Source organism: Gallus gallus, chromosome 1 (genome assembly GCF_016699485.2).
Source record: "Gallus gallus isolate bGalGal1 chromosome 1, bGalGal1.mat.broiler.GRCg7b, whole genome shotgun sequence".
NCBI lineage: Eukaryota > Metazoa > Chordata > Aves > Galliformes > Phasianidae > Gallus > Gallus gallus.
In genome coordinates, this window is record NC_052532.1 from 23,544,764 (window position 1) to 23,571,504 (window position 26,741).

The 26,741-nt window shown below is 40.2% G+C and overlaps 1 protein-coding gene across 6 annotated transcripts in view; it reads right to left on the minus strand.

The window, feature by feature from the left end:
* The window catches only part of CPED1 (cadherin-like and PC-esterase domain containing 1), a 141,375-nt gene that overhangs the window by 109,842 nt on the left and 4,792 nt on the right, over positions 1-26,741 (minus strand). For all 6 annotated transcript variants that reach the window (XM_025154021.3, XM_040649711.2, XM_416005.7 and 3 more), the window contains exon 3: positions 18,403-18,589. In XM_025154021.3, coding sequence (XP_025009789.2) covers positions 18,403-18,589 — 187 coding nt within the window. The remainder of the gene's footprint in view (positions 1-18,402; positions 18,590-26,741) is intronic.

Consider the following 26,741-nt stretch of genomic DNA (forward strand, 5'->3'; position numbering starts at 1 on the left):
TCTGGTGCACATGAGGAAAATTATAGAAATTATAGGTTAGAAATAAAAAGGTCTTGGAGCCTGCCCATACATCAGTGTAGGAAATCTGTTGTAGCTTGAAACTAGCATGGTCAGCTCCCTGAAGTGGGTATGTTTTTCTTCTGTACACAGCCTTCCTAATCCGGACTAGTTAGAGAAGGTGGCATTTTTGAAAAGGCTGACAGAATCACTGTGTCTCTTGAGGATACCATGAATACATGAAGTAAATGGTAAATCCTTTCAGTGACAGGATGACAATTGGAAATAAAAACTTCCAAACAGAAAGGGAAGCCAAAGAAGCTGTAAAGCATCTACAGTAGGGTAAAGTATTTGGTCTAAGATCTCTGTAGGGAAGCTGTTCCTGTGATTACTTGATTGGTTCCTTTTTCCAGTGCTGGGAAGACAGTATACATTTTATTTCATTTCTAAGCTATTCATTAATGATACCTTCCTAATTTTAAGATTAGTAATTTTAGATTACTCCTTAATTTGGTCCAACTGACAGCCTGCAGAGATATCTATTTTGGCTGATTTCCCTTTCCAAAATGTGATTTTTCTCCTATCCCAATCTCAGTCACAAATGCAAAACTGGATGAGAATTTCACCTAAAGACAGTTAACACTCAATTTGCATTAAGTACAGTAATAAACTGAATGTGCATATTTGGTCCAGGATTACAGAAGTAGCCACTGCATCGTAAGCAGCTCCATAAGTGGTGCTACAAAGCCGAAGACATAAATTTTAGGTACATCGCATCTATTACTGTAAAGAATTCTTCAAATTCTTTTTATAAGAGCCAGTGCTATGGTATAAAAGTTATTAAGGCATGTGAAATTTAGGCACAGCAGATTCACTACATGCTCCTTCATGAAAGAAACATACAAAAAACTGAAGTTTGATAGAAATGGCATAGATCACAAACAAAACATTGAAAAGCCACACAGGTTAATACTATAATGCAAAAGAGTGACAACGTTAACAACCTATTTGATGGACTTAATCAGTTGTGTAATTATCAGATAAGCTAGACATTGTGCCTTTGACTAATAAACACCTTCGAATAAATCATTATTATTATGTACAAATACAATGTCTAATTGTGTGTGAATTGAAAGGGTGCTGGAGGGAACTCCATTTCTCAGAAGTAGTTCATTTCCTTCCTGCGTTTATTGTTACACATCCTTGCCAGGGATGAATTTGATCCCTGACTCCAAAGGATACTCTGCATTGTGTATCATTTGCCCTTTAGGACACAGCAGAGTGATCGATATGAATGCACCGAAGGAAACAAAAGGAAAAAGGGCCCTCTGACCCAGTGTATTTCTGAACTAGTGCCCAAGACGTGGAACACATAGCTGCTAGGAATGAATTTTTAGGACAGATTGAATGCCTGCCACTATTTGTGTTTTATATTTAGAATAATTAGACATCTAGCCAGTTGCTTCAGTACAGAACAATCAGAACCAAAACATGCCTATTTTTAGAAAGCAGGAGACTTCCTATTAGAAGAACAGAGTTCACCTTGTGCTGTCTCCCAGACTCAGGCTGACAGAGAACTTGGACTTCTATTTAAATGTATCACTACATTTCTAATGATTTGCACCTGAAAAAAAAAAAAAAAAGTGTTCTTGGAAAACAAAAATGAGAAGGATGTGGGTTACAGCAGCTATTTATTTCTGAAACAGGTTCCTCCATGAAAATAACTTAGAAATTGCCTGTGTCATTCCTCACACAGTCTAATTTTTACTAGAAAATGATCGTCTCTTCCATAAATTTGACAGTTATAAAACTATTTTAAAGAAAAAAGTGCTAGCATTATTAATATTGCAGTAACACCAAACCAGAGGAAATTCAAAACAAATTCAAAGTGCCATAATTTGAAATGAGAAATCAGATGGACAGATACAAATGGTCAGAAAAGATCCAGAACCATAAACTGCCTATGATTCAACAGTATAATACTATTGCAGGGTCATGGAGCACTGACTGAGTTGAGTTTGGTGAGGAAGCACTCACTTATGGAAGTAGCTGCTTGTGTATATACCTGGCTTAAAATACGACAGAGCAAATTGTCTTACAAAGCAGGCTTTAGCCCTGCAATATAGTCAGTTTATAGGGGGCCAAATCTTTGCTAGTAAAGAATGTAGAGTGGAGTCATAGAATCATATAATGGCTTGGGTTGGAAGGGACCTCAAGGATCATCAAGCTCCAACCCCCCCACCACAGGCAGGGCCGCCAACCTCCATATCTAATACTAGGCCAGGCTGTCCAGGGCCCCATCCAACCCGGCCTTCAACACCTCCAGGGACGAGCTAGCAGAAGTGTGAAGACAGAATGACAGTCTTCTTGCTGCACACCAGGCTTGATTTTATGCATCCCAGCACCTCATAGAGCAGGCTGTGGGGAGGTCTGGGGGAGGTGGGAATTCCACATCTCTGAAGATCTGAGCTTCACTGAGAACTCTCCAGAGGAAAACACCCTTTGAAGCCTATTTCTGGATACAACAGTTCAGCTGTCTCACTTGAGTAAAGATTAGAATGCACTTGTTGGACTGATTTCTCTTTGTTAATCTGGCCTTTTGAAAGTTTTCAGTATCTCTATTCTATGTATAGGGCTTTCCCTAAAGGAATGTCTCATCCTTAGGTGAGCAGGGATTTTGCCCATAAATCACAGAATCATAGAATCATAGAATGGCCTGCGTTGAAAAGGACCATCGAGTTTTAACCCCCCCGCTATGTACAGGGTCGCCAACCACCAGACCAGGCTGCCCAGAGCCACATCCAGCCTGGCCTTGAATGCCTCCAGGGATGGGGCATCCACAACCTGATTGGGCAACCTGTTCCAGTGCGTCACCAATCTCTGAGTGACAAAATTCCTCCTAATATCTAACCTAAACCTCCCCTGTCTTAGTCTCCCCATTTCCCTTGTCCTATCACTATCCACCCCAAGTTAATTACATTTCTTTTTTAATGCATCTCATGATAGTCATGAGCTAATTTGAACTCACTACCACTGCAATGAAGAACAGCCAATCTGCTAAATGAAACATGGTGAAGTTTCTGTTGTTTCCTGAGCTGTTCAGCAAGGCAGCTGTTTATTCATCCTTATGTAAACCCCTCACTGTTTCATACTGTATGCTTCATGCTCTTGCTGCGACTGACTGTTCTCTTCTACAGTGCACAGTCCAGCCCAGCAACCACATGTTTAACTTCTGAAATTAGGCTGCAATATTTTGGAATATTAATTAAAAAGTTCTTTTTTTTACTGTTTCTTTCATCAGCAAGGGCCAGGCAGAAAACCTACTCTTCCCGTCAATCAGTAGCAGAAATTATAAAAGTACAAAAATAAATGAGTGTGACAATCCAAGAGTTACAAGTTTCTTCCGGAAGAACTCTTCTCCAATTTGGGCAGATATCTTCCTTTTTCTACCTGGAACAAAACTCTAAGACTGCTTTGGATTTACTCACAAACTTAACCAGTTACCTTCTGGAGTTATGAGGTAATCATTTACCTCACTGGGGTACTGCTGGTACAAGGCAGAGGATTCCCTCTAAAAGAAGCAAAGATTTCTATTGCAGGTATAAGCAGAAGAACAGAGTAGAGATGGGACAATCCCTTCTCCGTTAATTTCACTTTTATTCATGTAATAGATTTACAATTGTCTCTTTAATCAACACTCTGGGTCACTGGGTCACTGTACTTACTGTAAGTAGTTGCCATGGCCACAAGTGACAACCATGAAGGTATTTTCAGACTTGCAGTAAATCATTTAAAGCTGTGTTTTGCAATTTGTAGATAATTATTTGTCTGCAAGACATCAGAAGGCAGTGCACAAAGAAGTTGCACCATTATTAAACTATATCCACTTTTACCTTTTTTATATGCAACCAGACAATGAAAGGAATACTGGAAATAAACACTAGTCTGATTTGGGATGAGGAATACTGTAGTGCATTAGATGCATTAGATAGTGCTTAGTTTACTGGGAGGCGCGGTGTCAGACTAAGAATAAATCTCTGCTGAGCTCTGTTCCAGATCATAACTCTTATAACCAATATTTTTTATCATGGTATAATCTGAACTCAGGCTGTGAAAATATGCTATCAAAATACTTTATGAGCTACAGTAAAGTTCAATAGCAAACAGAAGGGATATGTATAATTCTGGCCCACTGGCAAACGCACCGAGGTCCTTCAAACACTCAAGCCTGTTATTCCACTTCTGTGCCTACACAGTGTGCTTTGGATGAACATCCAGATGACTCTGGTATAGTCCCCAAGCATGGGCACTTTTCTGCACAGACTCGGTGAAAACAAAGGCATTTAGTTAGCCAATACAATATGCTCTACTTGTATGCAAGCTAACATTACAGTCATAGTTGCTCCCAAATACCGGTATTCTTACTCTGTATGTATTTTAACAGATCAGTTATGCTACCAAACCTGCTAGAAATGTTTCTCACACACACAAGAAGCACAGTGGGACTGAGAACTAACTCATAAAAGGCACCAATGGAAGGCTGCTCTGCTCTGCTCTGTGCTGATAGAGGCGGGCTCTGTTCCACCTCAGGAGGAAGGCTGAGATCCATGCTGCTTGGAGCTGCAAAATAAGGAAGGAGGGAAAGATGCATGTCTTAAGGGAGAGAACTCCATCCTGTGCAGGGAAGGGAGGAAACCATGCTGCTTCATGCCATGAGGATGAGGGCACTCTGCTCTCCAAGCCTCAGAAGAGAGAGAAGAAGAGCTCCATTCTGCTCTGTGCCAAGGAAAAAAGCTTCCTGACACAATCCCCTTTGGATAACACTCACTCCTACTTGATCCAAGCTACTTTAACAAACAATTATTGGGACTACATCCAGGAAAGAACTTGGTATCACTGTTCTGCACATCCTGAGGCGCAGTCATATGAAAAAGCAGCACACAGTCATGAAGTGGAAGGATGTATCACGAGTTTGAGTGCTTGGGGCGCTGGGTGCAGCAGCTGCAGGGTTACCATGGCTCACAGCCCCATGTCTGTGGTGGCAGCAGCTGAGTGATTGCAGGTGTGTGACTGAGTGTATGAGCTCTGCCTGTGTGTGTGAGCACTGAACACGGTGGTGTCTGATCACCTCTCCAAGAAGCAAAGACACATTTAAAGTCTGAATGGCAGTCCTTGATGACTGCATTTACACCACTTGGGTATCCTATAACAATATTCATTAGTGAGTCATATTCCTTAATACTCAAGAGGCAGGAAACAGCCACGAAAGAGGAACTAGGGAATAGAGAATGGCTAAACTAAGCAGTGATATGTTGCAGGCTCAACCGCTGTCCCGCAATCATCTGCTGTGTTTGTTTTCTTCTTGCTTGGTGGCCATGCAGAGCCGCAGGCGCAGTTTAGGAGACAGCTCAAGTCAGTGACATTTCCTGAAACCCAGAGGAGATCAGACCACCCTCAGTTAGAGAACAAAGAGTTTAGAGACATGGACACGAGCCATATTGCATCACTTGCCCTCAGGACTAGGGAACTGACCCATTTTATTTATGAGTTAAATAAAGCCAGAGAAAAAACAGTGATAGGATAATTAAGCCATGGCTAATAAAAGGGTGATTTCCAACAATGATACTTTTTCTCTGCAGCACCCCATGTTGCTGCCAATTCCACTCACCTTGCATGCCGTGTGGTAGTGAAAGTAGGTGATACACACATCATCAAGACTACCATGCTAAGCATCCATGGAACACGAACTTTACAGCAGAAGTTAAAATTTTTCTCTCCAAACATTTTAAAGAAATGGAGGATCAGACCTCTCACTTTTGAAGGTCGACAGGAACCCTCCCATTGTTAGATTAGCAGAAAATGTGTACTGTAACATATGGGACATGAGACATGCCATGGATACTGGTAGAGAAGGAAAAAATCTGCTCTCTCCTGTTTCACACATCATCCTGTCACAAATTGTGCAACATAACTGGCCTACAGTTACATTCTGTACTAGTGCTTTCCAGAGTACTTTTTTCTTTCTATTTTTAGTGCTTTCTCCAAAGGTTTTCTGAACTTTTTCTAAGGCCGTAACACTTCATTCCAAGTGAAAATGGGCTTAACATGTGCTGGATTCTGAATACTTGAAAGTCCTTGTCTTCAGCTCGTTCTTTGATAGCATTACCTCTATTATTTTTTGTTTAAGCTTGACTTCTAGAAAGATGACAGTGTAAATTAGTGTCACTGCAGTTTTGTAAACTGAAGGCTTATTATTTTTTTTTTTCTTTTGAGAGAGAATGAGAGAGAAAGAGTGGGCGAGATGCTGAAGCCAGGTGGAGAATATATATTTAAATGCCTAAGTCCCATTCAGGTAGATAATAGCTAGGTCCTGCTCTTATTTTTTTGCTTACCTGTTCAACAAAATACTAAGATATGTCAATAGGTAACAAAATAAACAAACAAACAAACAAACAAAGAAAGAAAGAAAGAAAGAAAGATTTAGACTTATTTTATCATTTTATACTAAAAGCCTTTTTTTTCCAATAAATAAATAAAGAAATAAATAAATTAGTAAGTCTGTAGCCCTACTGTCAGATGTAAAATAACTGTGGTTATGTCAGATTTATCTCGCACTTACACAGTGCAGGAGAAAGCCTGGTATATTTGATGTTCAAATACATTTCAGTAGTTGCTATAAGTTAAAACTGGAACTCCTTATAGTTGAACGTTTATTTTGGATAACATTTTTGCAAGTGTCAGAAACAAAGTCATTACAACAATGAACTTGTTAAAGAAATACTTTCTGCCTTGAATCACTTATTTAAAACTTTCCAAAATGGATACCAATGAGCTCTCCCGTCCTTCCCTCTGTCAAATTCTGTATTTCGCTTAGTGAAGCACCACTGAGGAAACACCCATTTTTTAATCTTCCTGCCAGTTAAGGTTGCTCATTGTCATTTCAAACTCTATTCCTTTGCTACTCTTTAATTCTAGTCCCCTCCATATTTTTTCCCTTCACTGTCAAAAATGGGCATGGTGTTAGAAGGAAACAAGCCTGTCAAAAAATGATACAAAGTAATGATGATTATTTTCTTTCTAATCAAAGAGGAGGTGTCAGTAGGTAGGTAGTTTTGGTTTCTGAATAGGTCAGAGAAGTTTCCTTCCACTGCAGCATCTGTGCAAACCAGGACTGCATCCAAACAGATAGACTCAGGGGCTGAGTAAAAGAGTATTCAATATCCAAAGGAGAATCAGCTTTGACAGAGTACGGTGAACATCAGAATGGTAGAACTATCATTTCCTTCATGAAGGGAAGGTTCCCATTTCATTAAAAATAAGCCACTGCAGCAACAATGCAGTGCGTTACCTTTTCAGAACGGTGTTCCAACCTGTGGGTGGCACTTGTGATGTCTGGAGCATTTGGGGGATGTAGCATTCAAAAGAACTGTCAGCTGAAAGTGGATGTAGATGAAGAAGGTTGGAATCTGTATTTAGGAATGTAGTGGGCTGGTAGCAAATTACAATGAAGGCCCACACAAAAGCTTTTTGCTGTCTGAACCAACATCATGAAAGATAACACAATAAATAAAAATTTAAAAAATATTGGTTTTGTTTCAGAAGTATATGAGTGCCTCTACCTAAAATGGGAGCACAGTGATGGCATACTCCATACTTCTCACAGCTGACCAGGGCTCAGAGCCAGCAGATGTCTCAGAAAGGGTGCATAGCTTCCAGCAGCCAGAATGTTGGGCAACACTAATGCAACAGTCCCTTAGACAGACTGCTCTGGGGACTGCCACAGGCTTCTGGCAGGACTGACTGTCATCCTCCCAACTCTACATTAGCAGACAATAACATGACGTTTGAGAATAGACACACGTATTTATAAACCACTCTCTGCTTGAACCCCATCAGAGCCAGGATTCCTTCCATAATTTCAACGAGGGAAACATTTTAAAAATACTTGAATAAACAATTCTCTGTTGTTACCTTCTTCTCCTGTAGATGACATTTAAGAAACATTGCCTTGAACTGTCTAAAAGGATTTGCATATTACTCGCATATTATAAATCTTGTATACCTTCACCTCACTCTCTCATATTTCTTTTATTTCAGTGGACCTGCACATTGCTGCTTTCCCTTGGCCAACGTGTTTATCTGCTCAGACACTGGTGTTTTTCAGATTCTATTAACATGACATAATTTATTCCAGGAAAGTTTTAATTTTAGCTCACTGTGTAATCACCATGCAATATTTTAATTATTGTAAATTCTAAGTCAGCCTAATGAATACCACTCTGCATTGGACTGTATGTTCTGTTTACATGACTAAAAAGAACATTCAAAGAAAGGCATGTTTAGTTACTTTATGACTAAATACCATCTTTTGTTTATAACTTTGCAAAGTTCAATGTCCTTACACTTTTGTTATAGATAAATAAAGAATTTGTCTTCCTCTAGGAAAAGAGTGCATTTGAAATGAGGTTTTCGGTACAAATCTGCAGTGGGTTTATTTTAGTGGCGCAAAGAAACTGTTTGTTTGCTCTTCTGCTAGAAAACATAGATATGTTCTGCTAATAATTAAGAAGGAGGATACATATTGTTCAGAAAAATATATAGTGCATTTACACTGTCTAACAAGAAACCACAGCATCACATTAGAGAGCAGCATTTACTTGGGTGAGCCAGAAACGGATCTGTTTTGTATTGCAACCAAGGATGCCTGTGGCATCCGCTTTCAGCCCCTTGGCAAATATCCAGGCTCAAATGAAAAAGGCAAAATTAAAATGTGACCACAACACAGTATGTTTCTGGTATACGTTTTTTTTTTTTTCCTAAAACTATACGAACTTTCATTTGACGAAAGCAGAAGAAATTTAACAAACATTATGTATGCTTGTAATAGAGCAAGCTCTGAGGATCACCGCATTTCTAAGAATTTAGCTTGTTTAAGAAATTCCTTGCTTAACAACATACAAAAAGAATGCTTCTGAAATTTATGCTTTACTTGTCAAAACCTTTCACGGGACTCACATGACATATATTTTGCATTAAGAAACCGACCAGCTTTGCATTCTGTCAGCTATATACTTTTACCGAGAGTTAACCAAAATGATTTTTGGTAAAGAAGTTATATCTGCTACTCTTACATAAATGCACGTATTTGTATTGTAACCCACAATATAATTCTGTGGCTCACCTCACCATTATTATTTTACACAATATTTCTAATTCCTTATTTGAGATAGAATGATCTTGTGCTTTTGCTGGCACACTCAGATCTCCAGTCCTGCTTATTTAACCTCAACTCCACAGGGTTGTTTACACTTTCAGAACCTGATTTCAATTTACTTTAATTTTCTCAGAGACTTTCGTATTTACAAAAGCTGAGCATCTAGTGACCTCTCTATTCCTGACATTTCCTTTACTCTCCACTATGAAAAAGAACAAAAACCCCAGTGTCTCATTTCTGTTCCAAAAAAACTAAACTGCTTCCTTCAGTGGGTTGGTCTTTGTAATTGAAAATGGCAACCAGATGTTTACAGAACACACCAGCAATTTTCCTTGAGGCCTTTATTCTTTATAATTGTTTGCTAAAGTTAGTTGGATTTCATGGAAATTTGTCTGAGGCTGTAGCAGAGAGCAAAACCGATCTCTTCCTGACTATCCTCCCAATAATTAAAAATAAAAAACTAAAGAGAAGTTAGAAATAATGCCACATATTCCTGTTTAGTACATCCCAAACTCCATGTGTAACCTCTTACTTAAGGAATAAATCTAGCTCTCTTACGAATTCACACTGGTTCATGAAAATCATTTTATTTCAGAATATGTCATTTGCTTTCTACCTTCTTCAACTTCATCTGTCTATACTCAATGCACCTCTGATTTTGTGGCCCTTCCCCTTTCCATACTCCCATCAGGAATATTCTTGTTAGATTTTTTTATTATTTATTTATTTATTTATTTTGAGAAAGTTTTGTATTTTAGGAAAATGCAGAAGATGTTGCAAACTACGTACTGCTGGGGCCTCAGTTAAAGCCCTGAGTCACAGGTGATTTGTACATGGACTCCCTTCATCTACTTTAGAAATAGCTGTGTTTCCCTGTTCAGTTGCTTACTTGCCTCATTTTCTTTTGACTAGTCAATAAGTTTCAGGAGACCTCTGAGTCCATCTCATTCCCCCACAGTGGAGCAGAGTAGACCCAATAAAATTTTCTTATCTATTTTTTTTATTGGCCTCTAACAAGGGATGCCCCACAAATTCAGGCAATGCATGTGATTGCTTTACTAGTTTTACACCTCAGCATCTCTCAATATCAAAACTATTTTTTCCATCAAGACCTATTAACTAGGACACAAAGTACAGACTATTCTTTTTCCCCTGGCAGTAACCATTTTCTACATTTTATGTTAACAAATACATTCCCAAGTCATCTTAGTCCTCATATTCATTTAAGAAAGCATTTCTGCTCTTTCCTCCTGTCTCCAGTCTCTCCTCTAATTCTCACTACTTTTGCTGAGATAGAATGTCCTGAAAAATAAGAAGTAAATGTCTGACAGCCACCAGACATGGCCTTAAGGGCCTCTAAAACTCATAACTGTAGTTAATTCTCTAGACTAATTAGCAGACCTGAGGACAATATTACTGGGTGCACTTATGAAGTAGCACTTCTGCAAGTTCCCACCTTGCTGCTGGCCAGATGTCAGCAATTAAGCTGTTTCTTCTGCTGAATTAGCCACTGTTCAAAAGTGAGGAGGATCAGAGGTGATACAAACACTAAGGGAATAACATAAATATACACAACAAGAACCATGTATTTTCACCCTGTTTTTGACAGTGACTTATATGGCTTTTATCCTTGTTTCTTCAGCGCTAAGATCCATGTGGTCACATTTCTCCACTTCTGAGGCCTAATGTAAATGGAAGTGGGCAGACATAGACATTAACTTCCTGTGGAGATTTTCTTTAAACAGCAATTTTTCCAAAAGCCACCCAATAAGCCAGAATGAAAAAAGAAATGACAAAGTATGATTTAGAAGAATGCTTTTTCATAGGATTGAGGCAGAATTTTCTTTCCTCTGTCCCCAGTTGCTTCTACAGTCATGCAGCACCCAGAGAGAGCCAGAAACTCGCAGCTATCATCACTCCCCATCTGCTGAGCACCTGTGCCTGCTCCTGTAGGCTTGTGCCTCCTGATATTCCCCTAACAGCAGCTTCTCAGGCAGCAGTCACTGGGTGCGGGGAAGCAACAGAGCTGAGGACGGAGGCATAAACGATGTCTGCCATATCAATTTATCAGTCTTCAAATCAGCATTTTACAGCAGAACATGTCATATTTGAATATATTCTGGATGCTTTAGCAATGAGGGATTATAGTTTCCTTGCTGTAATATCTAAGTAATGGTATGGGATGCCACTTTAAATGACACATTGATCTTTTGAGCCTAGCACATGGAGAGAAGAGCTGAGATTCCCTTGGATTTGCTCACTCTGGTCTGTTGCCTCACTCATCCCTCCCTGAGCAGCTCCACCCAAAGCTCACACAGCTGCAAAAATTCAGATCATCCTCAAAGTCAGTTGCTGGAACTTAGGATTACTCTACACAGCCAAGCTGTGTGTATTACAGCGTGCTGTTAAAATGGCAGAAGAGTTCAGTGCAATCATACTGAAAAAGTTAAGAAAGAGAAAATAACTTCAGATCTAATATTCTTTGCAATATATTTAAATTTAAAGATACTTACAGTATATGATTTCCAATGAACAATTTCAGGCAAATGAATAGGACATGAAATATCATGGTATTGATTTCAGTTGAAAAAAATATCAAGATTTATTAAGCCAGGAGGCAAATATTGACCAAAGCTAAAATGGGTTATTTTATGGAACGATACATCACAAATAAATAAACAAATAAATAAAAATCAAATGAACAAAAAAACAACAAAAAACCTCAAAACCAAATCAATATATGTACCGTAACAGTCTTTCTAGAAGGCAGAGTAAAGTTTAAATCATTCAACACGGTATTCTAAAAATAGAAAATAATGTAAAATCAATAGAATGGTATAATGGTTTATGATTCTTTCTCAAAGTTATCCACTGCTGATACACAAGCTTCCACCAAAGTATTAGAATTGTCATTCAAAGATAGGAGGGAACATATGACATTACAGTGCATTCAGTTTGCCAGCCGCACAGTTGCTTTTTTCTATGGCCAAACTAACCAGTTATCATTAAGGCTGTGTAGAATCTTTCCAGCTCCAAGGGCTAGCTGTAACAACAGAACTTTCCATGTAACTGCAGAATGAATTTCAAGCTGTCTGGTCAGATTTGTAGCGTACAGCCGCACATGTTTTTCAGAGCCTTCAACTTTCTGAGCTTTGCATAACTATTAGTAAAGGTGAAGAAATGAGAAAAGAAGCAAATGACTGTTAAGCGAGAGTCACCATTGCCAAATGAATCAGGCGTATGGAGCAAAGGGCAGAAATACTGATAGTTTCAAAAAGAAAGATATAAGTAGTTCATTTAATTCTTTCTTCTAGTTTAGATGTAATGTGAGAGAAGTATGGAATTCCATGAAAACTTAGACAGCTGACAGCAATTACAGAACATTATTTTTGGAAGGTAGAAATGCATTTTCTACCCGTCACTGTAAGAAAGACATCGAGGCCCTGGAGCGTGTCCAGAGGAGGGCAACAAAGCTGGTGAGGGGTCTTTAGCACAGACCTTATGAAGAGCAGCTGAAGGAGCTGGGATTGTTCAGTCTAGAGAAGAAGAGGCTCAGGGAAGACCTTATTGCTCTCTATAACTACCTGAAGGGAGGTTGTAGTGAGCTGGGGGTCAGCCTCTTCTCTCAGGTGACTTCTGATAGGACTAGAGGGAATGGCTTCAGGCTGGACGTTAGGAAATACTACTTCTCTGAAAGGGTGGTCAGGCACTGGAATGGGCTGCCCAGAGAGGTGGTGGAGTCACCGAGCCTGGTGGTGTTCAAAGAGCATTCGGATGTTGTGTTGAGGGACATGGTTTAGCGAGATCCATTGGTGAAGGGCGAATGGTTGGACTGGATGATCCTGTGGGTCTTTTCCAACCTTAGCGATTCTATGATTCTATGATTTTGGTGCCACAAATTTCTCAAATTAACTTTTCTTAGGGAAAAATGTTATGAAAATATTAGCAGGCCATCACAGAGCCATAGGGATTCACAAACCCTCTCAGTCTCAGTCTTTGCTGAGGCCCCACAGATGAGAGTTCCTTAGACTGGAAGGACATGGGAGAAGACAGACAAGAGAGAAGACTCTGGAAAATATTTTAAAGGTTCTCTAGCATTTGCCTTTCTAGGAGGACCTAAGAATATCTGAAGGGTGTCTGAAGCAAGACAGCTCATCCCACTCACCTCTGACAAAGCAAAACAGCTCTGTTCTGTGTTGATGGAAGGAAAGTAAACCCTCATGAGAAATCCCAGACGTGTGGGACTTTCTTAATCCTTCTTTTGATCCTAAAATATTCTTTTCTGTGAGGCTGTGTGACATCAGTTTGAAACTTCCCCAAGGCTACGTTAAAGGCAGAACCTGTCCCAGAGTCTATGTCTGTATTGTCACATTTCAGGAAGAAGCAAGACACTAAACATACCTTCTGCCTAAGTGACAAAAAACAAACAAACAAAAAAACAAAATATGCAAGTGTGTCATTTATAGATGGCCTAGACAACCTGTTATCTTTATGATCAGTAGTTATACAATCTCATTTGAACTGCCTGTATTGCTAAGGAGTTATCACAGGTGCTGCAGACAGAATCATAGAATGACCAAGGTTGGAAAAGACCTCCAAGATCATCTAGTCCAACCGTCTACCAATATTTCCCACTAAACCATGTCCCTCAGTACAACATCTAAATGTTTCTTGAACACCTCCAGGGACAGTGACTCCACCACATTCCTGGGCAGCCCATTCCAGTTCCTGACCACTCTCTCAGAGAAGATTTCCTAATGTCCAAACTGAATTTCCCCTGGTGCAACTTGAGGCCATTTCCTCCCATTCTATCACTAGTTGCATGGGAGAAGAGGTCAGCTCCCACCTTGCCACAAGCTCCCTTCAGGTAGTTGTAGAGAGCAATATGGTCACCTCTGGGCCTCCTCTTCTCCAGACTAAATAATGCCAGTTCCTTCAGCCACTCCTCACAAGACTTGTCCTCCAGACTCTTCACCAGCTTTGTTGCCCTTCTCTGAACTCACTCCAGGGTGTCAATGTCTTTCTTGTACTGAGGGGCTCAAAACTGAACACAGTACTTGAGGTTCAGCCTCACCAGAGCTGAGTACAGAGGGATAATCACTTCCCTGCTCCAGCTGGCAACACTATTTCTGATACAAGCCAGGATGCCATTGGCCTTCTTGGGCCACCTGGGCACACTGCTGGCTCATATTCAGCCAAGCATTGACTAATACCCCACAGGTCTGGTTCGTCTACACAGTCTTCCAGTCGCTCTGCCCCAAGCCTGTAGTGTTGCCTGGGGTTGTTGTGGTCAAAGTGCAGGACCTGGCACTTGGTCTTGTCTCCATCCCATTGACCTTGGCCCACTGATCCAGACTGTCCAGACCCCTCTGTAGGGCTTCCCTACCCCCGGGCAGATTGGCAATTCCTGCCAACTTGGTGTCATCTGCAAACTTACTGAGGTTGCACTCAGTGCCCTCATCCAGGTCATCAATAAAGACACTGAACAGGACAGGCTCCACTACTATCCCCTGGGTAATACCATTCATGACCGATCACCAACTGGATTTAACTCCATTCACAATCACTCTCTGGGCCTGGCCATCCAACCAGTCTTTATCCAGCAAAGAGTGTATCTGTCCAAGCTACAGGCTGCCAGCTTCTCCAGGAGAATTCTGCAGGAAACAGTGTTAAAGGCTTTGTTGAAGTCTAGGTAGACCACATCAACAGCCTTCCCCTCATCCACCTGGCAGGTCACTCAGTCATAGGAGGCTTGATCCCCTGGTTGTCTTGCACATGCCGCGTGATCTCCCTCAAGATGAACTGCTCCATAATCTTCCCTGGCACCAAGGTCAGGCTGACAGACCTGTAGTTCCCTGGATCCTCCTTACAACCCTTCTTGTAGATGAGAGTCACACTGGCAAGCCTCCAATCCTCTGGGACCTCTCTGGTTGACCAGAAACACTGATAGATGATGGAAAGTGGCTTGGCTATCACCTCCATCAGCTCCCTCAGCTCCCTCAGGTGGATCCTGTCCAGCCCCATGGACTTGTGGCAGCCTAGATGGAGTAGTAGTCTCTAACTGTTTCCATTTTAATCATGGGGAATTTATTCTGCTCCCCATCTGAGACTTCCAGGTCATGGGGTAGAGCACCCTGAGGATAACTGGTCTGACTTTTAAAGACAGACATAAAGAAGGCATTGAGAACCTCAGACTTTTTCTTATCCTCAATGGTCAAACTCACCATGCCAAAATGGATCTAGCCCAACAGTGGTTGCATACCCAACATGACAGTCTCAGCTCTGAAAAACTTTACTATCCCATCATTGGCTATTAAAACAACAGTGCCTGCCTATCTCCATCCCAGCAGCACAGAGGCACATTAAAGCTTACGGCAAAATGGGCTCATTTAGGACTGCCACTAAAAGAAGACACAAAGCAGCTCAGAGCAGGTACAGATATTATCTGCACATGGACTTTTCCCTCCGTATGGGTTTAATTGGAAAGGAATGAAGAAAGCACAGCTACTTCCTGATTAAGCAAAGCTGCGTAAGAATTTACTGACAAATCTATTTTTCAGTGAAAAATTAAGGGTTTGAATAATCTGTATTTTACTACAGAAAGCATCTGTATAACTTTTTCATAAGAAAGCCACAAACTAGTCTTTTTGTCTGTAAAAATAAAAAATATATATGCTTTTTCTTTTCAGCCAACTACCCTCCAGTCACCAAACCTCAAAATATTTTGGTTGTTCTGACAGAAACAAAAAGTTTCCTCCAAAGAAAAATATTCCCTGAGCATTTCTCTCTGGCAGTGAGAAATTCAAAACAGTGCCGCAGCCCAGGTGTGTGGCATTTCTACGGCAGGTCAGCGTGCAGAGCTGGCACATAGGGTTTCAAACAGGAGCTGAACCGGTCCCAAAACTCATAATGGGCCAGCACAAAAAAGTTAGGAATGTTTTGTGGTGAATTTTTTTTCCATATATGACTTCTGCTAGACTCTTGGCTCTCTGCCAATCTAAACAAAAATTCCTTTCGAAATTAGACTGAACATTCAAAGATAGATGGGTAAGACAGACCGCACTGAAAGTGCACAAAAATAAAAGCACCAGACAAGAGCTGCTACACAATGTCAAGTAAAAAGGAATGACATTTAATAGATTTTTTCACAACATTTATGATCCTTGACTCTCAGTCCATTATCTTTATCTTTTTAATAGAGGCTCCAAGGAGTACGCTTTGAATAAATTATAGTGCTCCTATTAGAAAAATGTTATGACAAAACATAGCTCAAAATACCCTTCTCCAAAACATGGTCTATAAAGCACTCTCCCATCCAGAACAGTAAAACCCATCATTTGCTGGCAAAGAAAAATAACTTCAAGCCGAACTTGTTTTGTTCTAAAAAAAGATCATTGTTTTGGTATGCAGACATGTTCTTTTACTTACTTTTGCTTTTAAAATGTAACTTTAAAGCTAGGCACTTACATAACAAACAGAAAACTTAAAGTCAAGCTTCTGTTGTCATGAAATGGAATTAGTGACGTCTTACTCTTTACCTTAATCTGAAAAAAATGACCTTTTTTCAGTGCATCCAACCTCAGCTGGGAGCTGCAAGGTGTTTTTGGAAAAGAATTAAAATTGTGTTTGTCTCTTTTTTAATTACTGGAAAAATACTGAAGGAACTATTGGTGCTAGGTAGACTGTAAAACATAAATACCCACCGTTAATTTCATTTCTGCAGAGGTGGTGTTTGGAGGGTAAAAACCTGCACTGCAGAACCTGAACCTGATTTGACCACTGTAGCAAAATCTAGTACAGTGATTTTTTCCAAGGCCTAACTGAACTTGGCATGCCCACTTCTTCAGCCATTTGAAACCAAAATATTTCACACAGATGGTGAAATACAGATGGTCCCCAGAGATGCTGCCTTGTCTCTGCAGCCTATCTGACACTAGATAAGACTGTAGGCACACTGTGTCTTGTCACTCTAAGATGGAAAGTACACAAGGCAAGGAGTAGATGAAAGGTGACTGTGAAAAGCGATTACAATAAAAGAGAGCAAGGCACGGACAATTTATTAGTACCCAATGCAGCCTGCCAAGAAAAGTATATGAATCTCATTTTCAAGAAAGTTTCTTGGAGACAGTTGAAATTTATGGTGGAATCTTGAGCAGCCTCAAACATGCTGAATAATTATGTTTTTCATCTATTAAACTATTCAGATCGGTTAAAGCACAAAGCAAAACTGAGCTCTCTGGTAGCCCCAGGAATTTATTGCAGATTTGAATGATACAAATGGTACTCTCTTTAGCATGAGAAACAACCAACTACATTATTTTAGAGGTTGGACTCCATGATCCTTATGGGCCGCTTCCAACCTTGGATTATTCTATGATTCTATTTTACTACTAGCAGAACAGTGGCCTGTGTGTGTTTTTCAAAGCCTTCCTGTTCCAAAATTGACTTCCAGAATACCAAATTGAGATCACAGTTTGAGTTCACATCTCTAAAGTGTCCAAGATCACTTAACCACAGTCAGCATATATAACTTGCGACCAAAGCACTTCTATCAGGCACAGTATAACTCCACATCACAAAGCTATAGTTCATTGTGCAAGACATGAAGCTTCTTCAGTAGCCTTTTAACAATAGATCAAAGTTCTACAGGCAATAAGACTGTAACTATAATAACAATAATTAATAACTTACAATAATTAACAGTAATTTCCTTCAGCTTCTACTACAAGTGCAAAATGAACTTGAGCATCATGTTCTTCAACAAGCTTACTGCATACATTAAAAAACTATCAAAACATTTCCTCAGGAAAAATCATACCTTCACACATGCAACTTTTCTTTAAGACAGAAAATAAGAAAGAGGGAAATGTTGCAGATATTTGTTATATATCATAAAATCCTCTAGTGAAACACAGTCAGTAATTGGTGGAGTCAGTATGAGAACTCACCAGGAACTGAAATGACCTAACCTGGTTCCCAAGACTATGATGAATCACTACTGCATTTTTTATAGAAGTAGTTTTTAATGGAAGAATCATCAAATTGTGAAAAATTATCTGCATATGTGTGAAGGTTTAGAATTTGGCCTTACTCACATCAAGAGCCTATAAGCTTTACCTCTGTGGAAAAAATGTTGGAACAATAGCTAACATTTAGCAATGAACTCATTAATTAAGTCAAGTTATTCTTACTGTGATTAGGGCCCTCATGTCTCATATCTTCCACCAGTCTCCTGTTTTCAAGGACTGTGACTGCATATCCATGCTTTGCCAGCATGCGCTGACAGAGCTGACGCTCAGTTTTGCTGTGGGCAGGAGGTGCGTACAGAATTGCTCTTCTCGTATGGCTTCCAAAGTACTGGAGAATGGTGTCTTCAATCTACATGCAAACAATGCAAAGACAGTAGTTCTAAGACAGGATCTTTCAGGAGCATAATACATAGCTGTTGTTTTTCACAAAAATACAGTAGCAAATTACAGTGACAATCTGGGAAGTATTTCTGATATAATAAGGGACTTTTGCCTTACCTAAGGCATAAAAACAGGACGCTCCATGTGGGAAACAGGTCACTGATATCTGTAATAGTCTAGTTGTTCTTTTACAGTAATAACACCATTACCAGATGAGATTTTCTTTTGTGAAAAGTATTTCTCTTTAGGATTGAAACATACCAACACTTAAGGGATTTAATTTAGGATGTTGTTAGCTCTTGGCAAGTTCATGAATTTTAACCAAGAAGTAGTGAAAAGTATCTGCTCCAAAAACAAAGTTATTCCATGAATTCTAATTTTAGTAAGCTTATCTCTGGACATAGGATGTGTTACACAAACAAGGCACCACCATTTTTGCAGAGAAGACCACAGTGAAAAAAGAGACAGATGTTTTAAAATAAACAGAAGCATTCAAGATGTGTCCAGTTGTTTATGTGCCTAAGATCTAGTGTTAAAGTCACTCAGCAGTACGCTCACCAGCTAGCAGGCATGTCCAACTGACAGCCCACAGGCTGCATGCAGCCTGGCTCAGCTCACACTGCAGCGACCTTGTGCCCCAAGCCATCATGGCAGCACCTCTGCCCCTCAGGCCAGGAATACAACTGTCACTCAGCAGCAACCGAACATCAGTGTGCTGCTAACCCCACCTGATCTGAAACCAGGGAACAGTGTGCAGTGCAGCACTAACTCAAGTTATGGCAAATAAGTTTAGGGGTTTTGATACATTGGCTAAGCATAGTCCTCCAAACAGCAAAAAACAAGCAGCTGTGCCTTCCATTTTGATAAAGGAATTTGAGAACAGTTTTCAAGACTGAAAAAAAAAAATTATTTGCAACTCCATTTTCATTGAGTGTAATTATCCATGCTTTTTGGAAGTACATACATTTGTGAAGAGTTATTTTCAAGGATGAAGTACAGGAAGGTTCTGCACTTGGGTCGAGGTAATCCCAGACATGTATACAAACTGAGAGAAGAAGTTCTTGAGAGTATCCCTGCTGAGAAGGACTTTGGGGTCCTGGTTGATGAAAAACTTCACACGAGCCAGCACTGTAGGCTTGCAGCCTAGAAGGCCAATGACATCCTGGGTTCCATGAGAAGAGGGGTAGCCAGCAGGGCAATGGACATGACTGTTCCCCTCTACTCTGCCCTTGTGAGGCCCCAGCTGGAGTACTGAGTCCAAGACTGGGGCCCCCAACACAGTAAAGATGTGGTGCTTTAGAAGAGGGTGCAGAGGAAGGCCATATTAAAGAGTTGGAGCACCATTCCTATGAAATTAGGCAAAAGGAACTGGGCTTGTTCAGCATGGAAAAGATAACGCTGCAGGGAGACCTCATTGGGATGTTCCAATATTTAAAGGGATTTTATAAACACAAGGGAAATCAACTTTTTTTAAAGGGTAGATAATGATAGGATGAAGGGGAATGGTTTAAAACTACAGGAGGGGAGATTTAGATTTGGTTTCAGAAGGAAGCTTTTTACTGAGATAGTGGTAAGATGCAGGGACAGGTTACCTAGAGAGGTTGTAGATGTTCCGTCCCTGGAGTTGTTTAAGGCCAGGTTGGATGGGACCCTGGGCAATCTGATCTAGTACTTGATCTAGTGGTTGGCAACTCTGCCTGTGGCAGGGGGGTTGGAACTTTAAGATCCTTGAGATCCCTTCCGACCCAAGATGTTCTATGATTCTATGAAGAGTAAAATTTTATCAGAAACCTCTAATGACCTCCTTATGAGCTCACTAAAGGCTGCAACTACTGCCATAGAACCAGCCTGATGCAGTAGTTTCACAAAAACAGGGTCACATATCCCACTAGTTTTATGGTTTTGTTGCTCTCTTTTATATGTTTTAATAAAAACATTAAAAATTAAAATATGTGTTCCTACTTTTATACATTAACTATATATTTTATGAGGGCTGCTTGGAAAGTAATGCCCCTGTTTTACAATGTTGGCTCACAACAGCAGAGGCAGATGTTGGTGGTATGGCAATAGAGGCTGAACCATCCCACCATTACATGTTGTTGCCATGTGACAGATGGCAGCAGAGAAGAGGATATGAAGCAAAGGTATGTCATTGATTTCTTCCATGTGGAAAAAATGGTACCCACTGACATTCATTAATGCTTGCTGAACCTTCATGGAGACCAAACAGTGGATGTGCGCAAAGTGAGGAGTGGGTGGTGCATTTCAGCAGTGACAACAGCAACAGCTCTGCACTGGTGATGATTTTTATGAATGTAGCATGCAGCCTCTTGTTCATTGCTGGTGAAAATGTATAACAAATGGTGTTGACAACATTGAAAAAGCATGTTTGAGAATTTGCTCTATGCAATATTGTTATAGTGTTCTCTGTATCGATTACAGTTTTCATTAAAATAATTAGGAGGCATTATTTTGGAGCAACCTTTGTACATGCAGCCCAAGACAATTCCTCTTCACCCAGTGCAGCCCAGGCAAACGAAAAAGTTGGACACCCATAAGCTACAGGATGAAGTTTTAAGTTACATCTGGCTTCAGTTAAAGCTTCTCCATGGCAGAGAGCGCTACAAACTATTTTAGAGTCCTGAGCCTCTAATGCTATGTCTGTTTGTGTTCCAGACCCGACATCCGCTGTGGAAAAGATCAGATGAGAGATTCTATGATTCTATGAAAGATTGGTGTAATTGATTATAGGACCCTGAAATACAGCTAGATACAATGCTGTCAGAGTCTTGTACATAATAATGGCTAAATGTGCAACCCCAAGCTATCTCAGTCATTGAGATACTCAAATAAATGATGATCACATGCTAGTCGGAAGAAGCACAAATAGCACATGCTGAAGTCACAGGAATAATGTTACGCAACCCTGTCAAATGTCCTCTCCTGTCCTTGCAGTATTTTTAAAATGTGTTAGTCCTGCAGTTAGCACACTGCAGTTTCCCCACCTTGACATGTTCCACTTCTTTCTCATGCACTCTTTCACCCATTATTCCTCTCCTTTTCTCTCCTTTCTGTCCCTCGGGTAACTCTAGAAGCTGCTGGCAGAAGCTCCCCTCCACTTCCTCCTCTCTCCCTCCCTGTTCCTAAACCCAGCCCTTGTCCCTGCCCCCCTCCACCCCCCCCTCCCCGGTCCGCCTTCTCCACAGCATTACTGTTGCATAACATCACACGCTGTGTGACCAGATGTTTCCCACTTTCCATTTCACTTGCAACATGGAAGACAATCCGTGAAGAGAGACACCTCCAGCTTTATTTTGCAAACAGATATACTTTTCCATCCCACGTGTGCTGCGATGGCCAACACTGCAGGGTGAACCAAGGACATACGAGGAGCACTGAGGAGCTGCAACCCAGGACACATTTGTGACTGGCTTCTGGCTTGTGTTTGCAGCTTGCCCCACTGACACCCCTTCCCATGCAGCTGAGAATGTCTGCTTTCTGGAATGAGTCCCACCTCAGGCTTTATTGTACTCTATGTGCACCTCCCTTCACTCTCTGGTAGCGCATTTTTTTCAAGCAGCTAATAAAAGCTGCTATGAAAACATATCTGCTTAAAATAAATGGTAATAGCTTTTACTGTGAGCACCCCATGACAATTTTATTCTCCCCTGCAAGCAACAGTCCCCAGGCTCTGTGCCAGCATGGCTGCTGCCTCGCAGCCCACACCTGTGGTGTCAGGCCTCGGTGCCATATGACGTTTTCTGTGTGAGCAGCTCCTCTCCTTCCCACTGATATGTTTTCTTTTCTCTTGTTTAGCAGGTGCAAATCCTTCCTTAGTCTGCTTTCCAGTACTGAAGTCCCGCTCTTCACCTTCCCAACCATGAGGCTGGGGAAGGACAGATGATGCCTGGAGGCCCTGTGAGCCCTGCATTCCCTGGGGACGAAGGCCTCAGTCCATGGCAGCCTCATTGTGTCACTCTCACTTGTCCCACGGGAAGGGACAGGCCAGTCAGCACCTCAGGCTATGGGTGTCTGAATCCGCCTGACACAGGCCTGGGAGGAATGGGAAGGCCTATCTGGGGACAAGTCCTGCTATGCCAAGAGATTTACCACTTCTACCACTGGCTTTCCAAAAGAGATGATGGGATCTTTGGGATACTGAGACAACTTGGAGCCCTAAAGTTAAAATCATTACCTGATGTCTAACCCACCGCTGCTAAACAATATGCAGTAGCTCACTGATTTTTACGGTGCTTGCTTGAGACCCGTGCATAGCATTGCCAAATTTATTTCCTTTGCCCTCTCCTTTCCTTTCAGAGTTATTTGAAGTCCAGGTTAAAAGATTCACCATGTTCTTTCTATTTTCTTCCCAAGCTAGAGCAATATAGGGAAGGTTTTCTTGTTTTTCAGCTCCTCATTAGAGACATAGAATTCAAAACACTTTGACCAACTTCCCGCTTGTAGCAAATGATTCCGTACTTTTTTTCCAAAGCTGTACATACAATATCTTACACCACTAGCCATGCTGATCCAGTCACATTTCCAATACCATAGCAGTAACAGTCATGTTTCTGCACTTAAGGAGTCTGCTGGTTTTTACAAGATGTTTCTCAATCATAAAAATGAGGTCTGGACAGGGAGTTGGTATAACATAAGCAGAGCACACAAGAGGAAAATAAGCTATTCCCATATTTTGACATTTTATGGTCCTGATAGTTTTTTTATTTTTTATTTTTTTATTCATATAACTTTAATGTGTATTGGGCTTAGGAAAAAAATGTTTGATAACATTTTCAATATTTAGGTGTTAAATGACAAATGCTTTAATGCTCAAACCATTTTATTTTCTCTTCTTCAGTGTGAAATTTCAAACTATTTGTTATCATTTCAGTTTACAACAGAGTCAATACACCTATGTGAAAGGGATTGGTGATGAATTTCTATGTTCCTCACCTTACTGAGAAAATAATGTGGCTGTCTTCACTGAGATTAATGACGCTTTACAGCAAAGCTGAGATCTGCCATACGATATAGGATAAGACATATGTCAGCTTTGACATGATATACGTGCTGTTACAACAGCTTGCAAACCATTGGCCTTAGCTAAGTCACTGACAACACTTTAGTGCAATTGGCTGTTACACAGATGACCCACAACCTTAGTAACTCATCTAGAGAAACACGGTGGACTCAAGTATATAAAAATGCATGAAAATGAATGTTTTAATTTGGTTTCTGGTTTACAGAATAACTTTAAAAAAGAAAAAAAAAAAGAAAGAAAGAAAACAAACTGAACTCCATAAAGTTGATTATGATTTAAAAAAAAAAAAACTATATAAATGCAGATTCCTCTGTGGTCTTAACAAACTAGATCAACAGCTAAATTTACATAATGCAAAAGTTCAAGAGTTACTTAACTATCCTTCTTGGACTGAAAACAGACATCTACTATCTGAGCTGTACTACTTAGTTTTGTCTACCTGCAAGGTTCACATCACTGTGAAGTTCTCTGTTGAAGAGAAGATGTTTTGACATGTTTCTTTAAACAAGTTTATGCACTTCTAGGTTACAAATGTAAAAAGACAGAATAAGTTTTATTACTCTCTGAATCATTCCTGTATTTCACAGAATTTCTGGCTTGTTCTAAAAATCCAGAATTTGGTCAGTAATTGAATCCTACAATATGTAATTACTGTTGTTTTGGCCAAGAAGAAAATAGCAAAGATATTTCAAATTGAGAGGAAAAAAGCAGTTTCTTGGCATTTTTTTCAGATTCCAAGAAGATTGCATAATTGCATAATATACAGTCTGAAATCTTGCCATATAATTTAATTGACCATCACTTCAACTGCAGAAACAAAATTCTTCTTCCTAAAATAAGGGTTCAACTCATGTTCGCCTGAGCATCTCTCAGGAAAAAAAGTCAAAAACAGTTCTAATAGTGTTAGTCCATGTGTCAGTGACAGGCAGCCTTTCTTACAATAAGCTTGCCAAGGCTGTGAGGGCCTTGTCCAACAGCTTCAAACATTTTGGCTGCAACTTACTTTTACTCCACTGCTTACTACAGGTACTGCCCCCTCCCTGGAAGCATTAAAGGCCAGGCTGGATGGGGCTTTGAGCAACCCAGTCCAGTGGGAGGTGTCCCTACCCTACAGCAGGGCTGCTCTAACTAGATGATCTTAAAGGTCCTTTCCAACCCATACTATTCTATGGTTCTATGATTCTGCAAAACACATACCTGAGCCACTATGCAGACTGAAGGCCCTTGACATGAAAAGCGAGTATAGAAGAAATACTATGAAAGAGAACCAGTCTTCCATAAAAAACACCAGCATTGTTAGTATATATTTACAGGTAGAGCCCAAATTTCTACTTAGCTAGCAAAGGCACCTTCACTGCTAAATACTGCCTGGCGCAACTACATTTCCATAAATTTCCATGAGTAGTACTCCAGAGGCACAATCATGCTAATATTAGCTAACATTAATAAGAATGATAGTAACTTAGCATGTGGTTCTAATGCCCTAAGTGGTTCATTTACAAAACTGTGCAGATCTTTATTAATTCCAAATGTGACTTCTAAATTCTTTTTCATGCTTGCATGAAAGCTTATAGAAATAGTAAGCCTGTTCATACTACTGTTGTATTTGAAGTGTATGTTGCCTCTTTATCAAGAATTTCCAAAGAAGTTAATTTCCTGTCTGGAGGACATTTAAATGTGTTGCCTTTATTGTTCTGTTAGATTTCCTAATCAGAAAGGACTGGGTTGTAAAATAAAACAGTTGGAATGTGATTCTCCTTCCAATTGTTTGCTGAGAAAATACAGAACAAGCAACTAAATTATTGGCACTATGATGGCTGGTGTCTGATGACTTCAGAAATCCAGGAGAAAAACTAGAGTTATTTGCACAGTCATCACAGCACTCTGGGCTAGAAGTATGGAACTCATTTTTAAGAATGCCTTTGCTTATGATTGCATGTAGATTGTGGCACTGACTGTTTTGTGCTGGGAACAAATGATAAGCCAAATCCTACCAACAAAGCAAAAGAGATGATTTTAGGACAGGACTCCAATGAAGCACACGAGCAAGATTCCCTCCATTCCCCTCCCTCTACTTGCTGCTGATGCATCCTTCTCAAAGTTCTCTTCCTGTAATGTCTCCACCCTGCCCCTCCTTCCTGACTGCTACCACAATAGCTTCGCCCTTTATCACCAAAATATCTCTAGCTATCTGCACAGTAAAAAAATAGCCATTTCCTCAGTGCCTCTTGCAATTTTACACTGAAAAGGGAGGGGAAAATGTTCTGCCTTCTTAGTGCGCAATGTGGTATCACTCCAAGGAAACCACTTGCTGATACTGTACCATCTGTCAATTGCTTTCTGCTAACTGAGGTTCATGCTAGCAAAGTTTTCCACTTCATTTTTTTTCTTTTGTAAGGAGTTCTTTTTGAAAGTTTCTTCTTCAAAGGGTTCTTTTTCACTTACTGCATTCTAAAAAATGGATGTCCTTTTAAAGACAAAATTTATTTCTAAAATATGTAAAATGTATGTATAATTATATGTATAATGTAATATTTTCTGTCCAGAGCTCTCAAGACACTTGACTTATGCATAACAGCAGAAATCACCCCTACTCATTCTATCACCCAGCTTAATTTCTTCTTTTTCACATTTATATTTCAAAAGTTCCTACTAGCTTTGTCATACCCGCTTTCATTTCTCCTCCCTAGTGCAAGTTCTTCCATGCACAACCCACCCTCCAAGGATGCTTGTACTTCACAGCTGTAGTTCCTTACTCCACCTCCCTTAGCTGCCCCAGCCAATGCCTTTTTTCACTGGGCTTTATTCCACAACGTCATTCCCTTGTCCCCTTCTTTACTAATCACACTGACTGAAATATATTCCATGCAGAGTGTCGACAGAAAAAGAGAATCTTATGCTTTTAGAGGATGAAATTAATCAGATTTGTTTTCAAATGTCTGCATCAAGGCCTGGGGATCTATGCCTTTATTCACCTTAACTGGAAAGTCTGGACTCCCTGACTGACTAGACAGAGTATTGCTCAAGGGAAGAAGAATATTCCAGTCTGGATATCCAAAGTTATGGTAACAATTTATCT